At 37.0% G+C, this 23938-nt stretch overlaps 1 protein-coding gene and 1 long non-coding RNA gene across 2 annotated transcripts in view; both read left to right on the top strand.

The window, feature by feature from the left end:
- Positions 1-8934: 8934 nt before the first annotated feature.
- Positions 8935-15872, top strand: atad1a (ATPase family AAA domain containing 1a). Its single transcript, XM_077601443.1, has 10 exons — positions 8935-9054; positions 9796-10036; positions 10106-10204; positions 10360-10480; positions 11482-11682; positions 12090-12196; positions 13077-13166; positions 13319-13369; positions 13447-13619; positions 14294-15872. The coding sequence occupies exons 2-10, from the start codon at positions 9866-9868 to the stop codon at positions 14421-14423; spliced, it is 1143 nt and encodes a 380-aa protein (XP_077457569.1). The 5' UTR covers positions 8935-9054; positions 9796-9865; the 3' UTR covers positions 14424-15872.
- A 3237-nt stretch (positions 15873-19109) lies between these two features.
- Positions 19110-23938, top strand: part of LOC144074623 (uncharacterized) — a 50889-nt gene continuing 46060 nt past the window's right edge. The window contains exon 1 of the long non-coding RNA XR_013300331.1: positions 19110-19210. This is a non-coding gene — a long non-coding RNA (uncharacterized LOC144074623). The remainder of the gene's footprint in view (positions 19211-23938) is intronic.

The following is a 23938-nucleotide window of genomic DNA, read 5'->3' as shown; positions in this document are numbered from 1 at the left end:
TCGTGGGCCACTTTAACATCAACTTTAGATGAAATATTTCGATTTTTTTTATTTATAAATGGATTAAAAGAACTGGATTAAAAGCCCTGAATATTCAGTTTTTTATAGATCTAAAACAATGTTTATTTTAGCTTTTTATATATATTTTTAGATTTTACAAAATGATTTTTGAACTAAAAACACAGAAAAAAATTGATTACAAATTACAATTATTGATTTAAAAGGGGGAAAATCAGGACATTTAATATACATCTATACTCTTCATTTTAATTTGATCCTAAAACAGAAAGTCGGCACTCATGATTTACTTTCCCGGGCCACACAAAATGATGTGGCGGCCCAGATTTGGCCCCCGGGCCGCCACTTTGACACTGGTTTATGTTTTGCAAATGGTGAGGTTAATGTAAGTCCTTGGAGGGTTTTAGATTGAAGTTGTACCCTAGACAGTAATACTTTGAAAAGGCCTTGGGTATCCTTTAAAAATCCCAAATGCCAACTGTTGTGTTCAGTGCACTCATTTTATAAATTAAGTTTATTGTGAAACTCATTAGAAATGAATTTAAAGTGGATGAAGCCTCAGGGAAGGTGAAGCTGGCGGGTGTGAAGAAGTGAACAAACATCATCTTGTATTTCCTTTGACAATGCAGGAAGTCAGCATCAGTTAAACTGAGGCCATCTAAAATAATCTGTCAGTTCCAAGGCAACGAGAAAACAGTCTAATCCTTAAAGCCTCCACACGCAACAAACGATTTTCTAAATGCCCTGATGGGTCAAAAAAAATAAATACATTTGAATTTTCTGGGCTGACAGGACAGCCTTGGCTTCCAGATGAACCCAGTCACTTGGCAAGTCGTGGGAGAGCAAGAGGAAGAAAGAGCGATTGAAGATCTAGTCAAAGTGTATCTCTGAAATTAGATGTGTGATTACGGGCAATTGCCAAACCCGTTGACCTTTTGGAATACATAATCACTGTCTATACAAATCAAATTTATTCTTTAAAGCACAGCACAGCTAGCTAAAGATCACAGAGCGATAAAGTGTCCTCGTTCCCATCAACACTCTAAATAGTGCATCTACTAGTCCATGACCTTTTAACCCGGGTAAATGGAAAAAGTGATGTTTTAAGGCACGTGTCAAAGTGGTGGCCCAGGGGCCAAATCTGGGCCGCCGCATCATTTTGTGTGGCCCGGGAAAGTAAATCATGAGTGCCGACTTTCTGTTTTAGGATCAAATTAAAATGAAGAGTATAGATGTATATTAAATTTCCTGATTTTCCCCCTTTTAAATCAATAATTGTCATTTTTTTAATCCATTTTTCTGTGTTTTTAGTTCAAAAATCATTTTGTAAAATCTAAAAATATATTTAAAAAAGCTAAAATAAACATTGTTTTAGATCTATAAAAAAACTGAATATTCAGGGCTTTTAATCCAGTTCTTTTAATCCATTTATTAAAAAAAAATCTAAATATTATATCTAAAATGGTCCGGCCCATGTGAAATCAAGTTGACGTTAAAGCCGCCCGCGAACCAACCCGAGTCTGACACCCTTGTTTTAAGGTTTAAGATGACTCCTTCAGCACTGACCTTGTTAGTGTAAGTTGAGGTTTTGGACAGTTTGTTTGCTTTTTGCCTCTTGTGTCCCTCCGGGCTTCCCTTCCTCTCGTCAACAGCTACGTGTACTTGGTAATCAGCCCTTGTGTGTCTATTTAAACCCTGTGTGTTTGTTAGTCTTGGTCCAATCATCTACCTTGCTTGATTCATGTCAAGTTTCCTTGCCAAGTTCCTCGTTACCTCTTTCCACGTCAGGTTTTGTTGTTTGATGCCAATACCTTGTTATTTTTTGAAGATTCCGTCCCTCAAGTAATTAAGGTTTTGTGTAGAGCACGTTTTCCTAACAGATCTCGTGACTTTGTAACATTAAAACCACTATAACCAGTACTCTTGAAATGAGTACCATTATTGTTTATTTGATCAGAAACCAAGATCAAACAAACCAGTTATGGTAAAAATAGTAAAATGGAGAACAAACAACAGGGTTGACATAAGGTAATATAATAATATCTATTACTATATACTATCTATTATTATCTACCCAATATATAAAGGTGAGTGTGGTCATTTATTCAGGAACTTTAAATAGGTTAGGTCCAATGAAATTTCTCTATTAACATTGTAAGACTGTACCATGAGTCTTCTTTCATGAAAAGTGTCAAAACAAATGGTTGGTGATGCAGATTGATTCAAAAATAAACATGTTCATCAATAAGAGCCTGTATGCTGCCAAAAACAAAAGGCTGCCTGCACTCATCGTTGCTTACCTCAGGCTAAAGTTGCATGCAATTACTCTGCCTGAGCAAATTTATGATGGCGGTGTCAATTTCTAAATGATGCACCACAGATGCGAGAGCCAACTCCGAAGAAAAAATGAAATTTTAATCCCTTGGAAAGAAAATGAATTGAATTCCCTTGGGCTTCTGTGCATTTCATTCCAATGTGGATTGATCTGAGGGATGCTGTAAGGGCAGTTTGCTATGAATGACAGATGAAATGAATTGAAATTTTTCATTAAACTGAATTAGAATGCATTCCGCAAAGCTATTATTTGACATTCGGGTAGCACACATGCTTGTTGAAGTACCGTATCACAAACAAACAAAAATAGTGGCTGTTTTGCCTCATAATATAATATCAGTTCATGCTTTGAGCAAATGTTTATCTGTAAAACTTCATAACTTATTCATTCCATGTATTTTTCATACACTGCACACATTGAACGAATATGAATCTAATTATCTATGAGTGGCTAGAAAAGGTAGCATTATGTATTCAAGTACACTTATTTCCATGTCGAACGGGATGGGAAAAGAGCTAGTTATCCATAAGGGGTTACCACGGCAACGGCGGAGCAAAGGAATGCCGTGATCAATAATGAATATCTAGCAGATCATAACTCCACTGCAAAGAAGTCCCGAATGAAACAATTCCACTTGACATGCATACAAATATATTTCCCATCACAGTAAATGTCAGGGAAGGATTAGCATCTATATCAGGATGCTGATTGAGCTTTTCAAATCAAATGCATTTTGATGCCTGCATAATCCTGAAAACAGCAGAAAAGTGACAGCTGGAGTTTCAATGATTTGCGCCAACGAGGACTAAATAGCATGCATGTTGACAGTCCTCTCGAACAGTGGCGTCCGTCCCAGCGGGCTTGGCTTTATCTGAGCGCTGAATGCATTCTGCGTTATTTATTCATTCATTTCCAAGCGGCCTAGTGCTGTCACTTTGACGAGGGGGAGCTGGAATTGGCCAATTGTTTCACTCAACGGGACAAGTCTCACATGCTCTCAACTCAAATGTTTTTCCCGGTTGTTGTTGTGGATTTTAGACGCTAGTGTCACAACGGTATTGTCCTCGTGGACTCGATCTCTACTGTCGGACTTTGCTTCCTTTTTTTTGGTCTTGTTTTTTAGTTTCACAGGCATTTTGTTATTCTTCAACTGTGTGGGAGTATATTTGACCACAGCTAAAACTGTAAAACTGAAATGACTGTTGGATAAACAGCTACTCGAGTGAAAGAGACAAACATTTACATGCTTTTTTTGGATTTTAGAGACATGACTTAAAATGTTTTTGGACCTTTAGGCCTCATTTATTTTGTTTAAATTTACTCTTACTTAATTATATAATACTTGTATAATGACAATAAAATAATTCAATTCAATTTAATTCAAAATCTGTCTATATATTGATAATTGTGGTGAATGTAATTTGCTGAAGGAATATTTTATCTATGTTGACTACTTGTTTATTGTTTATTATTATTATTAGTAGTAGTAGTAGTAGTAGTGGTAGTAGTGGTAGTAGTGGTAGTAGTAGTAGTAGTAGTAGTAGTAGTAGTAGTAGGATTAGGATTATGGTTATGATTATGGTTATGATTATGGTTATGATTATGGTTATGGTTATGATTATGGTTATGATTATGGTTATGATTATGGTTATGATTGTTTATGCTTATGGTTATGATTGTGGTTATGATTGTGGTTATGATTGTGGTTATGTTTATGATTGTGGTTATGATTGTGATTGTTGTTATGATTATGATTGTGATTGTTGTTGTTGTTATTATTATTATTATTAACGTTTTTATTATTGTTGTTGTCATTATGATTATTGTTGTTATTGTTGTTGTTGTTTTTATTATTATTTATTCATTGATTATTTATCAGTACTATTTATTTATTTATTTTTATTTATTGATTGATTATGTATCTGTTTGTTGTTGTTATTTGGGCACTTTATGCTGAATCTTTAAATCTCATCATAGTTTTATAATGACAATAAAAGCATTCAATTCAATCAACATTTAAAAATGATCGATAATCTTAGTTCCATTATTGTCGTTAAAACTAACAAAATAGCTGCTAACAATGAATATATTATCTGTATTCAATTTGGTTGGCTTGAAATGCACAGAAGGAATTAATGTGACATTAATTAAATAGCAAGCTGCTCAGTTGGATTTAACAGCAAATAAACATAATTCATAATCTTTCCTGCAAAAATCCTTATGGCTGGCAGTTTGGGGTTACATTATTTCTTGAGTCTTTTTGCTTATCAAATTGAGCTAAGAATATTGCTTATAAATTTATATCCGTCATAGTTAAGCGTCACAAAATATGACTTGAAACTAGTTTCTTGCCACGCAAGAACTGTCAAATTCCTCTCCGCATATTCTCTGAATTTTTTTATCCAGCTGAATAACAAACAAGGCTTTTCTTCAGACCGCTTCTGAAATCAGGCTTATCTGTATGCATGAATTTCGTGAGGGCAATTGGGAATGCAGAGCCTTCTTACCTATCTGATGGGATAGAAGAGAACAAATTTTCACTCTTTTTTTCCGCGGTATTTTTCTCCCATCGTCTTGCCAGTGTCTTGGTTACCATGGTGAGGCTGTTAGAGTTAAGGAAACTGTGTTCCCTGTCACTCAGGAGGAACAACTATAATCATCTTTTATTTTCTTGTGAAGTCACAGAATGAATAAAGAGAACAGAGCGCTTTGCCACCTTTAGAAAATCGCTTTGTTGAGCAGTGATGCATCGCACGCAGATATTGCTTCTGTCAGTTACTGCTATTTATGCCACGTGTAATCAATTTCAACAAATGTTGGAGTTTGAGGAGGTTCAAAAAGGTTGCGAAGTTTAGAAAGTTGGCATAGCAATAATCAAAATGTGTTTATATAGTCTTTGGGCAAGATGAAATAAAGTTGAAGTATTATATTCATGAAAATAAAGGGAGGGAGATCCAGTTAAAATGACTTTCACGTGAAAGATCGTTGCTCAAAGTATTAAAAGAACACCCTCAGGGGGTGCCATGGTGAATTTGATCGATTGAATTTCACTGAGTTAAACTCCTAGTCGTTTTTTTTTGGTCAACGAAACTAAGAAAAGCACAAAATCCAGTTTTAATCTCATTTCGTTGCTGGTGAGGAGTCAGTTACTGAAAGTAATGTAAGTAATGTAATGCTTGTAGAGTACAGTCGTAAATTAAAGATATGTACTGTTCAGTAGATCCAATGTATCGTATGGTAAGATCTCCCAGAATCATCTTATTTGGGATTTACTTTCTCCTATGACCAACTTTCAATTTCGTATTTCAACTTGTCACATGATAAAAACATCGAGTCTACTCGCCTACTCATTTTCCATTATTCAAACGCCCCCTGCTGGTTCCTTGCCTTCTCTTACATCAGTGGTTCTTAACCTTGTCGTAGCTGCCGAACCACACCAGTTCCATATGCGCATTCACCGAACCCTACTTTAGTGTAAAATAAAATGTGATTTTTTTTATTTTATTTCAAGATATATAAATTCCTCGCAGCACTGATTGGCCAAGTAATGTCACGTGATCATCTGCAGCCAGTGATTGTCAAGCGGGGCATGTTATCGTGAATAGACAGGATGAGTCGATGTGTCTTGACCTCCGTGACAGAGGTTCCACCGAACCCCTGAGACCGAACCCAGGTTAAGAACCACTGCCACTGGGTTCAACTTTTAAGTGGCAAACCATTTTTATTGTGCTATTCTAATAGTCATGGATAATTGTGAGTCTTAATAATTGATTTTTTTAGCACACTTTCACAAGATGCTATCATTTAATTCAATTAATCTGTAGAAATCCATGATCATGTGAATTTAAGTATGCAAATCACAATTTTCTTGGACTTTTTAAATAGGAGAAACCATGTTTAAACCAAAACAAAATTACACCAATTATGCACTCAGCCATTGTGTCACATCAATTATGTCAACGCACATGCTCAGTGATTGACTTGAGCACAGGTGCGTGTGATAAAGCGTATTAATCACATCGCAAAGAAAGGGTGCAAACAGGTATTCTCACATTTGAATCTCTAAAAAACATCATTTTTAATCAAATCGCTGCTTCTTGATCTCTTGGCAATTTCCTGGAAACAATAGTTTTATTTTACTTTTCTCTTCACAGAAAACGAGATTCTGCGTCGTTCTTTTCAATTTACAATTTTACGCAGGGATGCACTGATAATGGCGCAAAGGGAAATTAACTCGGAGATTTCAATTGGAATAGTTGCTTTCAACAACAACAGTTAAAAACTCACATTTATGGCAATGCGGAATTCACTGAAAGTATAATACACATTTTTTTGGATGGAGCAAAGTTCACACAGTAAACCCAGATTTCTGAAGTGTAACATCAATTTGAGGGTGGATGTTTAGGGCTTGGTGCAAGGTGTTATGGGAATATTGGACCCCAGCCGCACTTTACAAATACACAAGCTAGCACTTTGCTGCCCAGACCCTTCAACACGCTTCTGGCTGTCGACTATCTCCCAGGGGCAGGCCGCAGCGGTATATGAGGGATTAAGCCTTTTCATGAAGCATTTTATGGGCCAAAGGTGTGTTTGATAGCGCTTATTTGTACCATATTCAGCAGCCAGTCGGAACTTTTAGCATGCAATGCCTGCAGCTTAGACTTTGCAGGATTCATATTTTACACACTTTGTCATCACTCACGTTTATAGAGGAATAAAGGCCACGGATATTATGAACAATAAAAATGAAGCATGAATTATTATTCTTTAACTCGATATTGGGCACTTAAATGATAGGAAATTTTAAAATGACAGTTAAATTAGGTTTATTGGAGGGCTATTGGAGGGTCATTGACTACAGTGTAATTCTTTTATGCATTTTAATTGTATTTGTGGGGTTTTTTATTTGATATTTTATTGAGCTGTAATTTTTGAGTCCTGTTTGCTATTAATGACGCCCTTTCTTTTAGACCAGGGGTGTCAGACTCGGGTTGGTTCGCGGGCCGCGTTAACGTAAACTCGATTTCATGTGGGCCGGACCATTTTAGATATAATATTTAGTTTTTTTTAATAAATGGACTAAAAGAAGTGGATTAAAATCCCTGAATATTCAGTTTTTTATAGATCTAAAACAATGTTTATTTTAGCTTTTTTTTAATATATTTTTAGATTTTACAAAATTATTTTTGAACTAAAAACACAGAAAAAATGGATTAAAAAATTACAATTATTGATTTAAAAGGGGGGAAATCAGGAAATTTAATATACATCTATACTCTTCATTTTAATTTGATCCTAAAACAGAAAGTCGGCACTCATGATTTACTTTCCCGGGCCACACAAAATGATGCGGCGAGCCAGATTTGGCCCCCGGGCTGCAGATTTGACACGTGTTTTAGACGTTATTTTTGCATAATCACAGTACAATATTCTCTCAAATAAATGGAACATTAGCACTTTCTATAATCAATATATTTTAATGACAGGTCCAAATCATTTGAAGAATAATAAAACAATGTTTTCTTATATTTTTCCCATAATGAGTGCATCACATTTAGGGTCAGGTACACCATAAAATTTTGGATTCAAGTGTGGCTAACAGAACCCAAAATGTGATTCCCAACATGCAAAACTTGGAAGGCTTGGAAAACACAAATGATCCAGTTCAAGACTTTTTTGGGACCTATTTCAAACGTGGGCCATCAAAGTGCAAACTTTTGACCATTGATGAGTGAGCGAGTGCCTCGAAGAATTTGAAGCATTGGACATATGAAGGAAAACGTAGCATCCCATAAGACAAGGCATGTATTTAACAGGGCTGGGCAAACTAGAAAAAAAGGCAAAAGTTGGTGCTTTGGTTTCAACCTCGACAGAGCACATTTTTCCACGATACTAGTGTCCTGCAAGTGCAATCAGTGCACAACCCCCGTTAGTTCAAGTTTGTCAGTCAGCTCAGTCGGTGCTGGATGGCTTGAGCAAAAAGCTGCTGCCAGCCACAGTGGCCCAACCCCTCGTCCATTCAACTTTGTCACCTATGTCTGTGCTAGATGGCTTGGAAAACAAAAATCTGCCTGGTGTAAACTGTCAAAGCCAGTCCAAGACTTTTTGTGGACCGATTGAAAACGTTGGCCATCAAAGCGCAGACTTTGAACCATTTTGACCGATTTAAGAGCACCTTTGTTGAATGATATTTCACCCATTTCATTATACGCAGAAGTGTATGATGACAATAAAGGCTTTTGATTTGATATACATATACTCTTCCAAATACTGACCTTCTAACCTCCATTTTTTAAAATGAAAACAATAACTTAAACAGCGATCTGGATAAATGCTGTTACGGCAGTTCCTCATTTATTGCACAATTTGGTACAATTAATAATCACGTTGACCCATGTGTGATAAATTACTCCTGCGGAAAACCCATTTGTTGAGGCCTTATCTGAAAGGCTGCAAAAGGGGCTGGATTAATTCATTATCACAAACCACACACTGATAAAGTATTTAAACGCTGTCCTTGGTGCTGACCGGTGGAGTTTTATTTTGAAACCTGTGCGATTTCTGCCACCGTGTGGTTAGAGTTTTGTCCATTGAATATTGGAGTGGAACGGAAGTTCCCGGAAGTGAACTGTGTTTCTACCCGACCTACAAATGTGATGCACCGTAGGTTCCCGTGTGTCTACCTCATCTAATCTTGTTTGGTAAGATTGATTGTTTTTTTTGTTTTAGTTTTTATATATAGCGCCGCATTAAAATAATTTGAGAATATTTCATTTGTTACCGCACTGACTGCACATGTTACTGATCGAGGGCTAACGTTAGCCGTAGCTTTCATAAAAATGCCGGGTTACCTTGCACTTACTCGTGAATGTAAATTTTAAAATAAATACACAAAGATATAATGGATCGTACTGAACTGGTCAAATTTGAAACGCTTTTAGTCATTTATTATTTGGGATTTTTAAAAATTATCATTTCGCAGGTGCTCGGTCACCTTGCATGTGGATGGTGTTTAATTGAGGAATACATGTGATATAATTATTACATCATCATGACTATTTTAAGGTAGTGCCAACACTAAATATTAAATCTTTCCATTTTTCATCCCACATAACTAGTCGCGTTAGTAAATAGTATTATGCCCAGCAATGTTGTAAAAACTCGGGGATTAAAACCCTTAAAGTTACTAATCGAGATAACGTGTCTTATCCCTTGACAAGGCAAGTTATCATATTTGTATTTAAAAACAATAACCGCATAAATACATGGCGTTCACATCCTGTGTATGGACATTACAATTTCAGTTATGTTAGCCACATATATAATAATATTTTCATGAAGTAATACTATTAATTAATGATATTTTTTTTATATGCACTCTGATGATGACCCCCATAACACTTGTCTTTAAAGATCTTTATTTTTAATTTTTTGCACTAAAGGAACTCTGCATTTGCGGTGTTCCCCTCTATCCATTCTTGTAAACCAATGGACTGATATTAGCCCACCAAGATGTTGAATGATCTTCCTCGAGAGGCTCTTCTGCGGCCATTGACCAGGACCGAGGTGGTGGGCATGCTTTTGAGGCTGACCATCTTTGGAGCGGCCACCTACTACAGCATTAAATGGGTTGTGGACGCAATGGACCCTACTGCTAAACAGAAAAGTCAAGCCAAGAAAAGGGTATTTTTCCTCAAATATTTTACTCCATTTTTATCTTTGGCCCAGTATAAATAATGCCTACGCCCACAGGCGGAACAGGTTATGAAGAGGATTGGTGTTGAGGGGGTCAAACTTACTGAGCATGAGATGAACATTGCATCACAACTAGTGGATCCGCGAACAATGAAGGTAAGGGTTAGAGATCATCCTCATCAGTTGTTGCCAATAAGAGTAAAAACCTCTGAAGCCCCAATTTTAATTACCACCTCTGGGCAAACTGCAGCTCGTCAACGCCAGGCAGTGATTTAGGGGGCAGCTTTTAATATCAATTTGTCTTGTTGCAGGTGTCTTGGGGTGATATAGCAGGTCTAGATGAGATCATTAACGAGCTCCAAGACACTGTCATTCTGCCCTTTCAGAAAAGGCACCTTTTGGCTGGATCCAAACTGTTTCAGCCACCTAAAGGTAACTTACATTGGTTCTAAACAGAGCGACATTGTACAAACACTCGTAGCTACGCCTTGTAGCAATTATGACAGAAAATTATACTTTTTATTAACTCACCACCCACACCGAGAAATGTTGTGGTAAAATCGCACACAATTGAGGTTAAAAAATCTCCTCTCATTGTGTGAGAATTAAGTCTAAATCTGTTTTTGTTCATTTTATATTGTTTTTGCATTAACAATTGCCAGGATACAATTCATTACTTCTTCAGTTATTTATTTACACAGTAATGATGATCTGGACTACCGTATTTTCCGGACTATAAGTCACATTTTTAGACAATAATTTGGCCGAGTGTGCGATTTATGTATGAAATCATTAACACATTATTATATGTTTATATTGCCTTTTAAATATGTAATAATAATAATTTATCAAATAAAATTTGCCCCCAAATTTTTAATCCAGTGTGATTTATGTTTTTTTCCTGCCATTGTGCATTTTTGGGCTAATGCGATTTATAGTCCAAAAATACAGTAGAACTTGTCAAGAAGGATTTGGAGGGATTCTTATCTTGTGTGTAGTTTCCTCCAAGAGTTTTATTTATTTTATTTTATTTTTGCTGTAAAGTCTGCTACAGCATAACGTTACAGGGGAGCCCAGACAAAGATAATTAGGAAAAATACTTTTAGAAATGTGATTAAATGAACAATTTCCTCCTGTGGGATTGACTATTTGCCTAAAAACGTTTTTGTCACATCAAGACCACATCCAGAGGTCTGGGGTTAGGGTTAGGTCATGTTCCCAATTAGCATTGAAGTTTTGATTAATCTAGTATTTTGTGAAAAATCAAGTGTACTATGACTTTTTTTCATCAGCCACTATATTTGTAACTGTGTACCGTGGCTTTTTGCAATTGTGTGGTGTTGACATTGAAAGAACCGTAAAGAGCTGAACAGAATAATAGACGATAAAAAATAAAAAAATAACGTTGCCCTGTTACAATTGTGTCCTTGCAGGTGTTTTATTATTTGGTCCTCCGGGATGTGGAAAGACCATGATCGCTAAGGCAACGGCCAAAGCGTCTGGCTGCAAATTTATCAACCTGCAGGCATCGACTTTGACCGATATGTGGTACGGAGAATCGCAGAAGCTGACAGCTGCTGTATTTTCTTTGGCGGTCAAACTCCAGCCGTGCATCATTTTTATTGACGAAATTGGTGAGTGGATGTAACAAAATGACTGTCGGTACACACACAAAGGTCAATTTTGCCCTGACAATAGCATCACAGGCCCGTGGATTGCAAGAATATTGGTCTAAAAGAAATAAGCTAAAATGAAATTAAAGTAGAATGAAAGCCACCTAATATAGTTATATTATTTTTATCATGTATACTTGAATGCATGGGAAAACCGCACCGTATTGGATTTTAAGTGGCCTTCCGTTCCCTAAGGACTTTGTTACGGTCCCTAAATTGTAATGTTTAATCTTTTAATGTGTATTTTTTAATCACTGCTGGCGCAGAACAAACTCTTGAATTTAATGATCATTCTGTCTAATGGGAAAACATCTTTTAATCCCACTTTGATCTTCAGAATGAATAATTCATGTTTTTGTCTCGATCAGACTCCTTTCTGAGGAATCGCTGCAGCCTCGATCACGAGGCCACCGCCATGATGAAGGCTCAGTTCATGAGCCTGTGGGACGGCTTAGAAACGGCCTCAGCCACTCAGGTAACACTTTCACACTCTAGTTTGAATACTGTCATTCTTCACCTGTATACCTTACTTTTCTAAATATTAAAACATTACAGTATTTATCTATGTATATGATTGTGTAACGTTTAATATCTAGACTTCTTGATATTTTACGGATGATATAAATAATAGGGGTGATTCTACTTTGCGCTTTTTTGTTTATCGCGGACATGTCTGGTCTCCATTATCTGCAAAATTTGAGGGAATACTGTAGATCATGGTGTCAAAGTGGCGGCCCGGGGGCCAAATCTAGCCCCCTGCATCATTTTGTGCGGCCCGAGAAAGTAAATCATGAGTGCCGACTTTCTGTTTTAGGATCAAATTCAAATGGTTATAGATGTAGATTACATTTGCTGATTTCCCCCTTTTTTAAAACAATCATTGCAATTTTTTAATCCATTTTTTTATTTTGTGTTTTTAGTTCAAAAAGCATTTTGTAAAATCTAAAAAGAAATATACAAATATTTTCTGTTTTCCACTTTTAAAAAATATTTGGTTTCCATTTGAAATAAAAAACATGATTAAAAGACATTTTCCATTACAAAGAAAAAAAGCTCAAATAAACATTGCTTTAGATCTAAAAAACGGACTATTTAGGGCTTTTGATCCAGTTCTTTTAATCCAATTTTTAAAAAAAATCTTGATTAGATCTAAAATGGTCCGGGCCACATGAAATGGCGTTGACGTTAATGCGGCCCGCGAACCAGCCCGAGTTTGACACCCTTGCTGTAGATCTAAGATTGAAGGTATATCTTGGTAATCGTGGCATATTTGAGTTCCTATCTGACAGATGTGGCTATTTGCACTGTGTGTTCACAGTATGTCATATATGTACTCCCCCTATTTTAAATTACAGGTCATGATTATGGGGGCAACAAACCGACCCCAAGATGTGGACCCTGCTATCCTACGTCGAATGCCCACAACATTTCACGTTGGCCTTCCAGTAAGCGTCCTGTTCAAAAGCATGTTCAGTCCAGAACATTTCATTTTCTCTGTAAAATGCATTTTTAAAGCCACTTGGTATTTTCCTCATGATGTCATCACGGAATGATTACACTCGAGAATTATTCATTCATTTCAAGTATTTCTCTGCAGGACTCGAAACAAAGATATGACATCCTGGGCTTGATATTAGCAGAAGAAAACGTAAGATAAAATTCACTCAACATTCATGGTGAGTCTGTTAATTTTTTTTACATGTTCTTCTGCTTTCTTTTGGGCAGTTGAGCCACACTGTTAATTTAAAGGAAATGGCTGAGAAAACGCAAGGCTACTCCGGCAGCGACCTGCGGGAACTTTGCCGTGATGCCGCCTTGTACAGAGTTCGAGACTACGTCCGCAAGGAACAGATGAGGCAAATTGCTCAGCAGTTGGGAGAAGTCGAAGAACAGGAAAAGTATGACATGAATAATCTTTCTTTGGAAAAGTTAGTAAAGTATCATTTATCATGCAGATACTGGGGGAGTACACCAACACATCCCCATTTCCAAAAATATAATAATTTAACTTGTACATAGTTACCGTATTTTCACGACTGTATGGCGCATCGCATTTAAAGCCGCAGTTTCAGTAACGAGTGCTATTTCTGTATTTGACACACACAAAAGACGCATCGCATTTTAAGGCGCACCCACTAGATGGTGCTGCGCTAAAGGGAATGTCAACAAAACAGTCAGATCGTTCAGCCAAACTTTATTGATAGATTACAAATCAGCTTTCCAACAACTCCATTCACTCCCAACATGAATAACCAACAGTTTTTTTTCTCCGAGGTTAAAGTATTAGTATTTTAATAGCATAATAACTCATGTTGAACAGGTGGGCATCTCACCAAAGTCGTCATTAATCGAGTCAGTAATTTCTGCCTTCCTGAAAGCTCGGACCACAGTTGAAACTTCCACTGGGAATGACGACGAACATAGAATTAATGTGCTCGATCAACCGAACTGGATTATAAGGCGCCCTGTCTATTTTGGAGAAATTTTAAGACTTTTAAGTGTGCTTTATAGTCGTGATAATACAGTATATGGGTGTTTGTCCTAAGTCACTATAAAATGGTCTTTCTTTTAGCCATCTAGATGAAGATAGATTACGTCCAATCACCCAACTTGACCTCCTTTTTGGCCTGGACAAGATGAGGGAGTCCAAACGGGGAACAGCGAATATGTTGCCTACTGTGTCCGAGGTTCCACTGGACTGAACGGCTTTTAAGTTGATCAAGTACCAACATATCAAGTATCCTTTTTGTCTTCACCCATATCTTTTTCAAATGGAGGCGGAACTGGGTTTGCGGGTCATGGGTCAAATCGTGCGAGATACTTCCACTACTCGCATTGACCTTTATCGCTACTCTGCTTTAGATTGTAGTTTTGCATGCTTAGAAACACAAGCAGTAGATCAAATTATGTATAACATTGTAAGCAAAGGGAGTAATGTGTTTTTGGGAAATATTTTTGATGCATCGGCATGTTGTTTTTTCAGTAGAGATCCTTAATGTCGGATGTTACGAAACAATAAGTTGTTCGTGCCCACCATGAATAATAACGGCTCCATTCAGAAACTAGAATATTAATGCATATGAATGAGCCTTCTGGTTTCTAAATGGTGATTCATGGCAACAACTAAAAGACACTAAGCATTACAAAATATGCAATCTGCCACTGCAGTGATTTTATGTAAATAGTTCTGGTAAACAACATTGAGGATAAGCGTTATCAAAATGGATGATTCGATATCCTAGGTGATACAGTAGAAGGACAAAGTTGGGCTGAATATTTTCTGCTGTTGTACACCATTAATACAAATAGTACTTTTGAAAAGGTGAGTCTGTGTTGTGACAAAATGCCGTTTTTAAAAATATAAATGACATTGCTAATAGAAAGTCTATCTCGTCTTCTAGCATTGACGTTAAAAATGGATTTACCAGACTTTATTCTCATACATATTTATCTTTCTGTCTCATCAGTAAAGCCATTTACTGTTATCCATTAAATTCCAGCAGTCATGGTATGACTTTAATTTAATTTAATTTACAACAGAAGGGGGTAAAAATCAAAAGCAACTGTTAGACATTCAGGAAGGATCAAGCAAATGCACCAAGGTATGTTTATATGTTACTCGTGTCCAGAATTGTAAAGTATTGACACGTGTGTGTTGGTCACCACAGAATGCTTATGTTATTGTTTTATCACTCACAAGTATCTTTCTGTCAAAATGCTGAATAATATGATTAAGACGCGCCCACCAAATTTGACAAGAAAACGTTGTTGTTTTTGTTCGTTCATACAATATAGGCAGCACTAAACTTTAGGCCAGAGGTTTTCAAATTGCATTAAATTACATTTTCTCCGGTTTCTTCCAACAAAAACATGCATGGTTGAACACTAAATTGTCCCTCGGTATGAGCGCGAGCGTGAATGGTTGTGCGTCAATTTATAACGGGGAAATATTTTTATTTTTTTATCATCTATTCAATCACAATGTTCACGTTTTTTTGTAGTCTAATGTTTTATTTTAGCCTTGATGAGCACTCCATGAGGCTGTGTTCCTCCAAGTAAGCAGCAGGCTGCGGTAAAGCTGCACTGCTTTTCAGGCACATTGATGACGCTTAGGCTGTTTTTGTTTAAGTGATTCTTCTTCCATCATTAATGTGACATGTTTCTTTTCTGGGAGGTCGTTAAGTGATAATTAGGTATTTTTGTGGTTTGGTTAGAATACCACAGGTCACAGTTCAATGTCAAAATATTACTAATTAAATCAGTAATGGTTTCACTGCGACTATTTGAGAAATGCCTTCTTATGAGGGTTTATTATTTAATCATTATTTCTTTGAATGCAGTTTATGCTCATCTTTTGCCAATCATTTTTATTGTTTTAATCACAAACTACGTGGAATATAGATATGGATTGATTTTCTGAAAAATCTTGTCCTATTTAAATGTAATCTCAGTCATTGCTGTTATAATCATGTCAAAGTTCAATAGCTATTGGGTAAACCAAATGTAAAAATACATGGTGTCAGTTAGCATTCATCCAATAAAATGATGGATCAGCAGAAGTAAGAACTGAGGTGCTTTTGATTGACTGATTTTTTTTTATCTGCTTTATTTTTGGAGCCAAGGCTAAGAAACATCTGTTCAAATAGAAAAATAACTAACAATGGTCCGGTGTTGGTTCTATTCCACAAAACTCACATTCAACTTGGTGACGGACAACATATCACAAAATTGAAGCCTCTAATAGTTATACAAGGTCAGAGGTCGTAAATCACTAATTACCTGCTGATTTTTAAAAAAGTCCTTGTAAGAACTTGAAAATTTTTGACATGACAGCAATCTGAGGGTAATGAAGGCTGCTTATCTCTTTTAGTGTCGGGTGCTTATGTCTGATTAAATCTCAGTTTTGGCACGTACAGCTGCTACTGTGATTGATTGCTTTTAAAACGATTAAATGTCGTCACATTCTTGTTGAATTAAAATCATTTCACTATTGCTCTGTTTATTGATTCAAAACCTCTTCAAAATGACCCTTTTTATATGGATTTTTTCCCCAGGGGCCAGTTTAGGGGCGACCAGTCCGCCTTTCACCTTAAGTCAGCTGGGATAAACTCCAGCACCCCACGACGCTGAGCAGATAAAGGACTGCTGAAAATGAATGAATGGAAAAATCTCCGAAGCCAATCATGCCATTCAAAATTGAACTTTCCTTTAAAATATGGTGAGCCAAAGTATGTCCACGTAGCTTTTAATGGATTTTTCCTCTGACTCTAAAGACAACATTTTATATTTACTTTGGTTTTCTCAATCTGATTTTCACTTTTGTTTGATTATCTCAAAAATAAGAATGAGAAAACAATGCCCCAAAAAATTAGAATCGTTGAGTGTCTTTCCAAGACGCTGTTTGCACAGGAATGCTAAATATAAATTGTGTTTGTAGGGTCGATGGCTTCTCTAATTGAGCATTCGTAATTCTTGATTGGTCAAAGTTGTTATGAAATCACAAATAATCTATACTTTATTAGGTCTATATGATGAACATGTATCTTATTCACAAGGTGTGTTACTGTTATATCTATTTAAACACCGCCTTAAATCGCTATTAGTCATGATATAATGCAGTTAATCATGTTGACAGGCGAAGTGCATTTGCATGCGCAACCCCCCCAAAAGCGGAATGTGTTCGAATGAAAGTGTGATCCTGTTCCATGGACAGATGGTAAGGTGATATTTACACTTCTGTCCAAAATGAGGCTAAAGGCAAGGTTTTGCTTGAAATTCAATTAGACATATAGACACGGATCGCTTATTGTTATGTTCGTTTGGGTGAGGCTCTTAAAAAACTGTGATTTTAGGCCATCTTGAGAATAAAAGAACTAATAGAGAAAGAGTCTTCCAAGAAGCAAGCAAGTGGTGACATTCCAAGGTTTTCTTCTTGTACAGAAATCCCTCAAATATCTCGGACAACGGATCCGACCACAAGAAGACAAAGGACTTGGACTAAAACTCCCGTTCACCTGTTTTTGGGGATTTATATCAAGCGGAGAGGACATGTTTTCACTGTGAGTACAGTATTTAAAGTATTTACATGTTTATGTATAGACATTATATTTAGATATTAATACATTACAGTCTTTTGATATGCGTATAGCTTTTCATTATTGTGTATTTCTGTATGTGCAAAAACATGAATTGGGGTAGTAATAACGAGGGTGATCATACTTTGCGGTTTTTCCGTTTATCGCGACCATGTCTGGTCTACATTAACCGTGATATTTGAGGGATTACTGTTTTGTGACCAAATATAGTTGGTGGTCTATCTAAATCTAAACTGTGAATTATTATAGTAATGTAAATACTAACTGGTAAAGCTAGCAAGGACACTTTTTGCAAAATATAATTAAGGACAAGACACTGGCGGCGTTGCTAGATTACTTGAGTGCACCTGTTAACACCTAAGTTAAATTCTGTTTGGCGTAACGGCACATTTTCATTGGTTCCTATAGTTTGGTGTGGATGACATGAAGGAAATTCTAATGGCTGTGCTTTATAGGATTGGTTTCTCTGTGGTTTCTGTGATGATTTATGTGTACAAGTCATATATTGTTTTTCTGTTTCTTGCAGTTTCATGAAATATAAGGGCAGATTCAATTCATAGCTGGTGTTTTTGCATTGATGTGTCACTGCTGGGATGACATATTTGAGACTATAACTTAAAAAAAGGGGGGGGGACTGAATATTTTTTAGACTCACCAAAGGAAATGTTAAGATTCTATTAGTGAGTGCTGCTAAATTAAGGACATAAAACAACCCAGGAAAAAACAACAGAAGCAAATCAACAAAATATGCATAATATTGTCCCTGTCTAGCCGCATTTGTTTTATATACAGTGAGAAAGGACGGGTTACTGGTAAACTATGTATGCATTACTTTTGCACTGAACATTTTAGATTCTGTATTTCATTTGTTTGTTTTTTACCATAACCCATTTAATGAGTACTTTTATTATTATTTTAACAAAGATATCTATCTATACCTGTACTTTAGTACAGAGTGACTACCTTTGCTCGTTCTGAAAGTAGTTCATCAATTTTGTCTGTTCTTGTGGAAGTCAAAGTCAAAGTCTGAATGCCCAACTGGCTGCTACAACCTTCGGCTATAAAAAGAGGGGAAAGTTAAAGTTGGTGAAAAATGGATTTCAAATACAACAATAGTTTTTGAAAAATGACTCAAAGACTTTCTAGTTCAATGACGCACGTGATAAATAAGCAGTGCAGAACTACTTCTACCTACACCACGTCCACTCTTATGTGTATCCCTCCACCTGGCCCAGTTCTCTTTGACCTCATTTGTCTTTTTTACTATTCATTCATTTATTTTCCAATTGCAGGGCACTGGCAGGAAACTGGAGAAACCCAGTCTAACCCAGGAAGAACATACAAATTCCACAAAGTGATGACCCACCTGCAATCGAACCCTCGACCCCAAAACGGTAAGGCCAATGCACTCCCACTACTTTTATCCAGGAAGCATTTTGCTTGTAAACAAGTATTATCAGTACATTTTCCCCATTTTGCTATAACAGCAATACTATTTTAATCCTTGCTTTTTGCATCACAAGTATGCAAAAACATTCAAGGGGGAAAAAAACAACACATCCAAATATGAAAACAGCAAGTTGACTAAAAAGATAGAGAAATTAGAAAGTAGACCACAGCAAAGTATCCTTTTTGTGTCATTCCTTTTCCCAATCCCTCATTTATGCTAAATAAGACCAGAATGTAGGTGAGCAGACATTTATGCCAATGACCTTGAGTACTGCCTCTTTAGTCTAAATTTAAAAACCCTATCTTAAAACGGTAATTGAACAGCTGTGTGTTATGATTTTTGCCTTGTTGTAACCTTTACTGCTCATCTGTAATTCAACTCTCATCCTTCACCGTATGGACTGCACTGTTAGTCAATGTTCCCTCTAAGCTGCGCACATGCTCAATTGCGCACTACTCTCGTCTTCTCTGCGCACAGCAAATCATATGGAGCGCACAAAATAAAATCCCATTTTTTATTTTTAGCTGTGAGGCCGACGCGCGAACCACTCATCCGCCGGGCCGCCCATTCATATATATTAATCATTACATTTTATTATTACTAAATCATTTGTGTAGTAGACATACACCTGCTTATGGCAGGTGTGATACTGGTGTGTGCCCATAGCGAGCAATGATGATGTTGCTCACACCGGTACTCAGTGTGCTCAGGGAGGTTGTCTTTCTGCCCAGACAAACAAAAAATTAGAGGGAACATTGCTGTTAGTTGATCGGGGGGTGTCACGAACATATAGCGGATGAAAGCTAATCGGAAAGTGTAAGGCTGAGCTAAGCATAGAGCAGCCCTCTGGGATCCTGTCTTGCCGTTAACAAGTTTTACTTCTGGAGATGAGAGAACTTGTAGTAGAAATCAAAGGCACTGTTTATCTTGGGTAGGAGAAAAGCTGGGAGCCTTGTCGTCGTATTGCAGCATCATCGTACATGAATTCCCCAAAAAATTGAATATATTTGCATGAAGTTGTAAAGTGTTGGCATGTCTGCATCACAGGTCTAAATTCAAGAGTTCGATTGGCGGATTCTTACGGCTTCCTGTGTGGAGTTTTCAAATTGTCCGTGGGTTAGGTTCCTTTGAGGTTAATGAATTTTCTTGGCTTTTTCCCTTTTCACCTGTCTGTGTGGTTACCTATTGATTTTGCCTGTTGTTGCCCGCCCCTTGTTGACTCTATTTTTGTGGAGGAACCTCTCTTTTGTGTGACTTTAAGTCACAAAAAAATGATTATTTATTTTTGCACCAACTGCGGTGCAATTTATTTATTTTAAACCCTTGCGTTTGAAGATTGTAGCATGTACTCATTTCATTTTTGCCTTGTAATATACAGAGATTGTAGACCACAAAAGCTGTAGTTCACATGAACATTACTCATGTTAATTTGTATTTTATTAGCCTGTATTTTTCTGATTTGAAATCCAATATTGGATGATTTTTGCTTATCTGGCAACCGACGGGAAGAGCATGTTGTACTCTGAAATTATTGGATCTTGCTAGCACTACTCTTTTTTGCCCAACATTCTTACATAACTTATCATTCATTTAATTTTCATGCCGCTTATCCTCGGGAGGGTCGCAGAGGTGCTGGATTCTATCCCAGCAAATTATAGATACCCGGCGAGGGACAGGCTGAATTAGTGGCCAGCCAATTGCAGGGCACAATGAGATGAACGAGCATTCACGCTCACACTCATGTTAGAACAATTTAGAGCACATGTGTCAAAGTGGCGGCCCGGGGGGCAAATCTGGCCCGCCTCATCATTTTGTGTGGCCCGGGAAAGTTAATCATGAGTGCCGACTTTCTGTTTTAGGATCAAATTAAAATGAAGTGAATAGATGTATATTAAATTTCCTGATTTCCCCCTTTTAAATCAATAATTGTAATTTTTTAATCCATTTTTTCTGTGTTTTTAGTTCAAAAATCATTTTGTAAAATCTAAAAATATATTTTAAAAAGCCAAAATAAACATTATTTTAGATCTATAAAAACTGAATATTCAGGGCTTTTAATCCAGTTCTTTTAATCCATTTAGGAAAAAAAAATCTAAATATTATTTCTAAAATGGTCCGGCCCAAGTGAAATCAAGTTGACGTTAAAGCGGCCTGCGAACCAATCCGAGTCTGACACCCTTGATTTAGAGTGTTCAACCAGCCTAACATGCATGTTTTTGGGATGTGGAACGAAACTGGACTTCCCGGAGAAAACCCACCTAGGCGGACATCCTGACCACTTTGCCATATTCTTACATATGGCTCTTTTTAATCATTTTAGCCCCATCTTGCACTCAAATATGACGGAAAACTCATTGCCAAAGTCCTCTTACTTTAATGAGCCGCTTGCTTTTACGCAAGGAACATTTCCTTCCTTCCCTTCCTGCTTTCAAGCTTCATCATCATCACAGGAAGAAGAAACATTAGGACCACACTGATCCAATAAGGATCTGGGACAGGCTGTGCCGGACCACCGCTGCACACATTCTCGCATTGTATAGAGTCTCGTCAGAAGGAGCCAATCTTGCCAAAATCATAAAGAAGAGGACAAAAGCGCAGCAGCCGTTGCGAGAACGGAGATGGGATAATCATGACTAATTATTCATTCAGGGGAGGGCAGCCGTCATGCTGTTCGTCTCTCCGTCGCCGACACAGGAGCGAGATATTGTGACTCACTTCCACTCTGGATGAGTGGATGTCAAGTGAGACACGGTTATCTCAGTAAGACTCCGTTTTTTAAAGTCACGGCATTGATGCAAAAAAAGTTAGTTCCCTAGGGAGAAGGAAAGCCTATTTATACACGTCCAATCATTTATTAATTAGCACAGGCTGCATACTGTGTATATATTTTTTTAAAATGTCGCTCCTTGGATTTTACACCACAGAAGGATCATGAAATGATGATCCAATGAATGGTTGGCCATTTCTAGACGGCAAGAACAAACACAATAGTCCTTAGTGACCAATTCTGGGAAAAGTTGTGGACACAGAACAAGACCTAATTTCAATGCCACAAAAAAGATTTGTAAACCTACATTATAGTTGTAATTGTCATCTAACATTGAGATGTTCCAATTACCCGGACAAATATGGGATGCTCTCATTTTCTGGCTCAAATAGCACCTGAATTGTTAAAATGTTTGCCCACATTAATGGCAGACGCTTTCTGGAAATACACGCTGTCTTTTATGGACCTGTTTTGTCCATTAGTCATCATAAAAATGGGACATTCTGCATTTGCTCTATTACAAGGGTGTCAGACTCGGGTTGGTTCGCGGGCCGCTTTAACGTCAACCTGATTTCACGTGGGCCGGACCATTTTAGATATAATATTTAGATTTTTTTAATAAATGGATTAAAAGAACTGGATTAAAAGCCCTGAATATTCAGTTTTTTTATAGATCTAAAACAATGTTTGTTTTAGCTTTTTTAAATATATTTTTGGATTTTACAAAATGATTGTTGAACTAAAAACACAGAAAAAATGGATTAAAATTACAATTATTGATTTAAAAGGGGGGAAATCAGGAAATTTAATATAAATCTATACTCTTCATTTTAATTTGATCCTAAAACAGAAAGTCGGCACTCATGATTTACTTTCCCGGGCCACACAAAATGATGCGGCGGGTCAGATTTGGCCCCCGGGCCGCCACTTTGACACATATGCTCTATTATCAAAACATATTCTTTCCGCTGCCATGACATCTCTCTTTATGTTTATTGGTGTCTTGTTCGTGAGGGGAAAATGGAGAGTGATATTGTAATCAAGGTTTACAATGCATTGCATCACGCGATGCTTTTCTTTATTTTTGTCAAGTTTTGCTATAGCACTTTGTTTCGGTTCAAGCACAAAATCTTTAGAAATTGCTTTTTTTTTTGCTTCCTTTTGTGCTACCTGCCTGGCGGCTCGACTATTGACACCTTTTAATTGCGGCCATGAGTACTGGCAGTTTGACAGCACCAATGGTTGGCTGGTCGGCTGGGCTCCATCTCCCCCCTTCATTACAGGTGCCAAGAAAAGAAAGGACTGTAATGGAACTAAAATTGAGTTGAAAAAAAATCTTGCTTATTGACTTTGTCTAGATTTCATGTTAAGACAAAAAAACAAGATGCTTTTTCTTAGTTTGACAAAAAAATTCTAAATAAATGATCACCTGTTTAGAAACAGGGTGTCCAAACTACAGTCCACGGCAAAATTCTGACACAAGCCCCAGTTTTTATTGACCCACAGCAAATCCTATAGAATATGGCCCGCACAAGAAGCTTAAATTCAGCCTACAATGCGCGTCTCGGCTTTAACACTAGAAGGAGCTATGAGAGTTATAGACATTAAATATATTTCAATTTGGAAAGCTGGTATTGAATCTATGTCAGGGGTGACAAACTCGGGTTGTTTCGTGGGTCGCATTAATGTCAACTCCATTTCATGTGGGCCGGACCATTTTAGATCTAATATTTAGATTTTTTTGAAAAATTTATTGTATTAAAAGAACTGGATCAAAAGCCCTAAATAGTCAGTTTTCATAGTTCTAAAGCAATGTTTATTTGAGCCTTTTGTTTCTTAGTAATGGAAAATTTCTTTTAATCATGCTTTTCATTTCAAATGGAAACAAAATATTTTTTTAAATTA

This window comes from Stigmatopora argus, chromosome 5 (assembly GCF_051989625.1).
Source record: "Stigmatopora argus isolate UIUO_Sarg chromosome 5, RoL_Sarg_1.0, whole genome shotgun sequence".
Lineage (NCBI taxonomy): Eukaryota > Metazoa > Chordata > Actinopteri > Syngnathiformes > Syngnathidae > Stigmatopora > Stigmatopora argus.
Note: the sequence above shows the minus strand (reverse complement) of the source record. Positions and strands in the feature narration are given on the sequence as shown.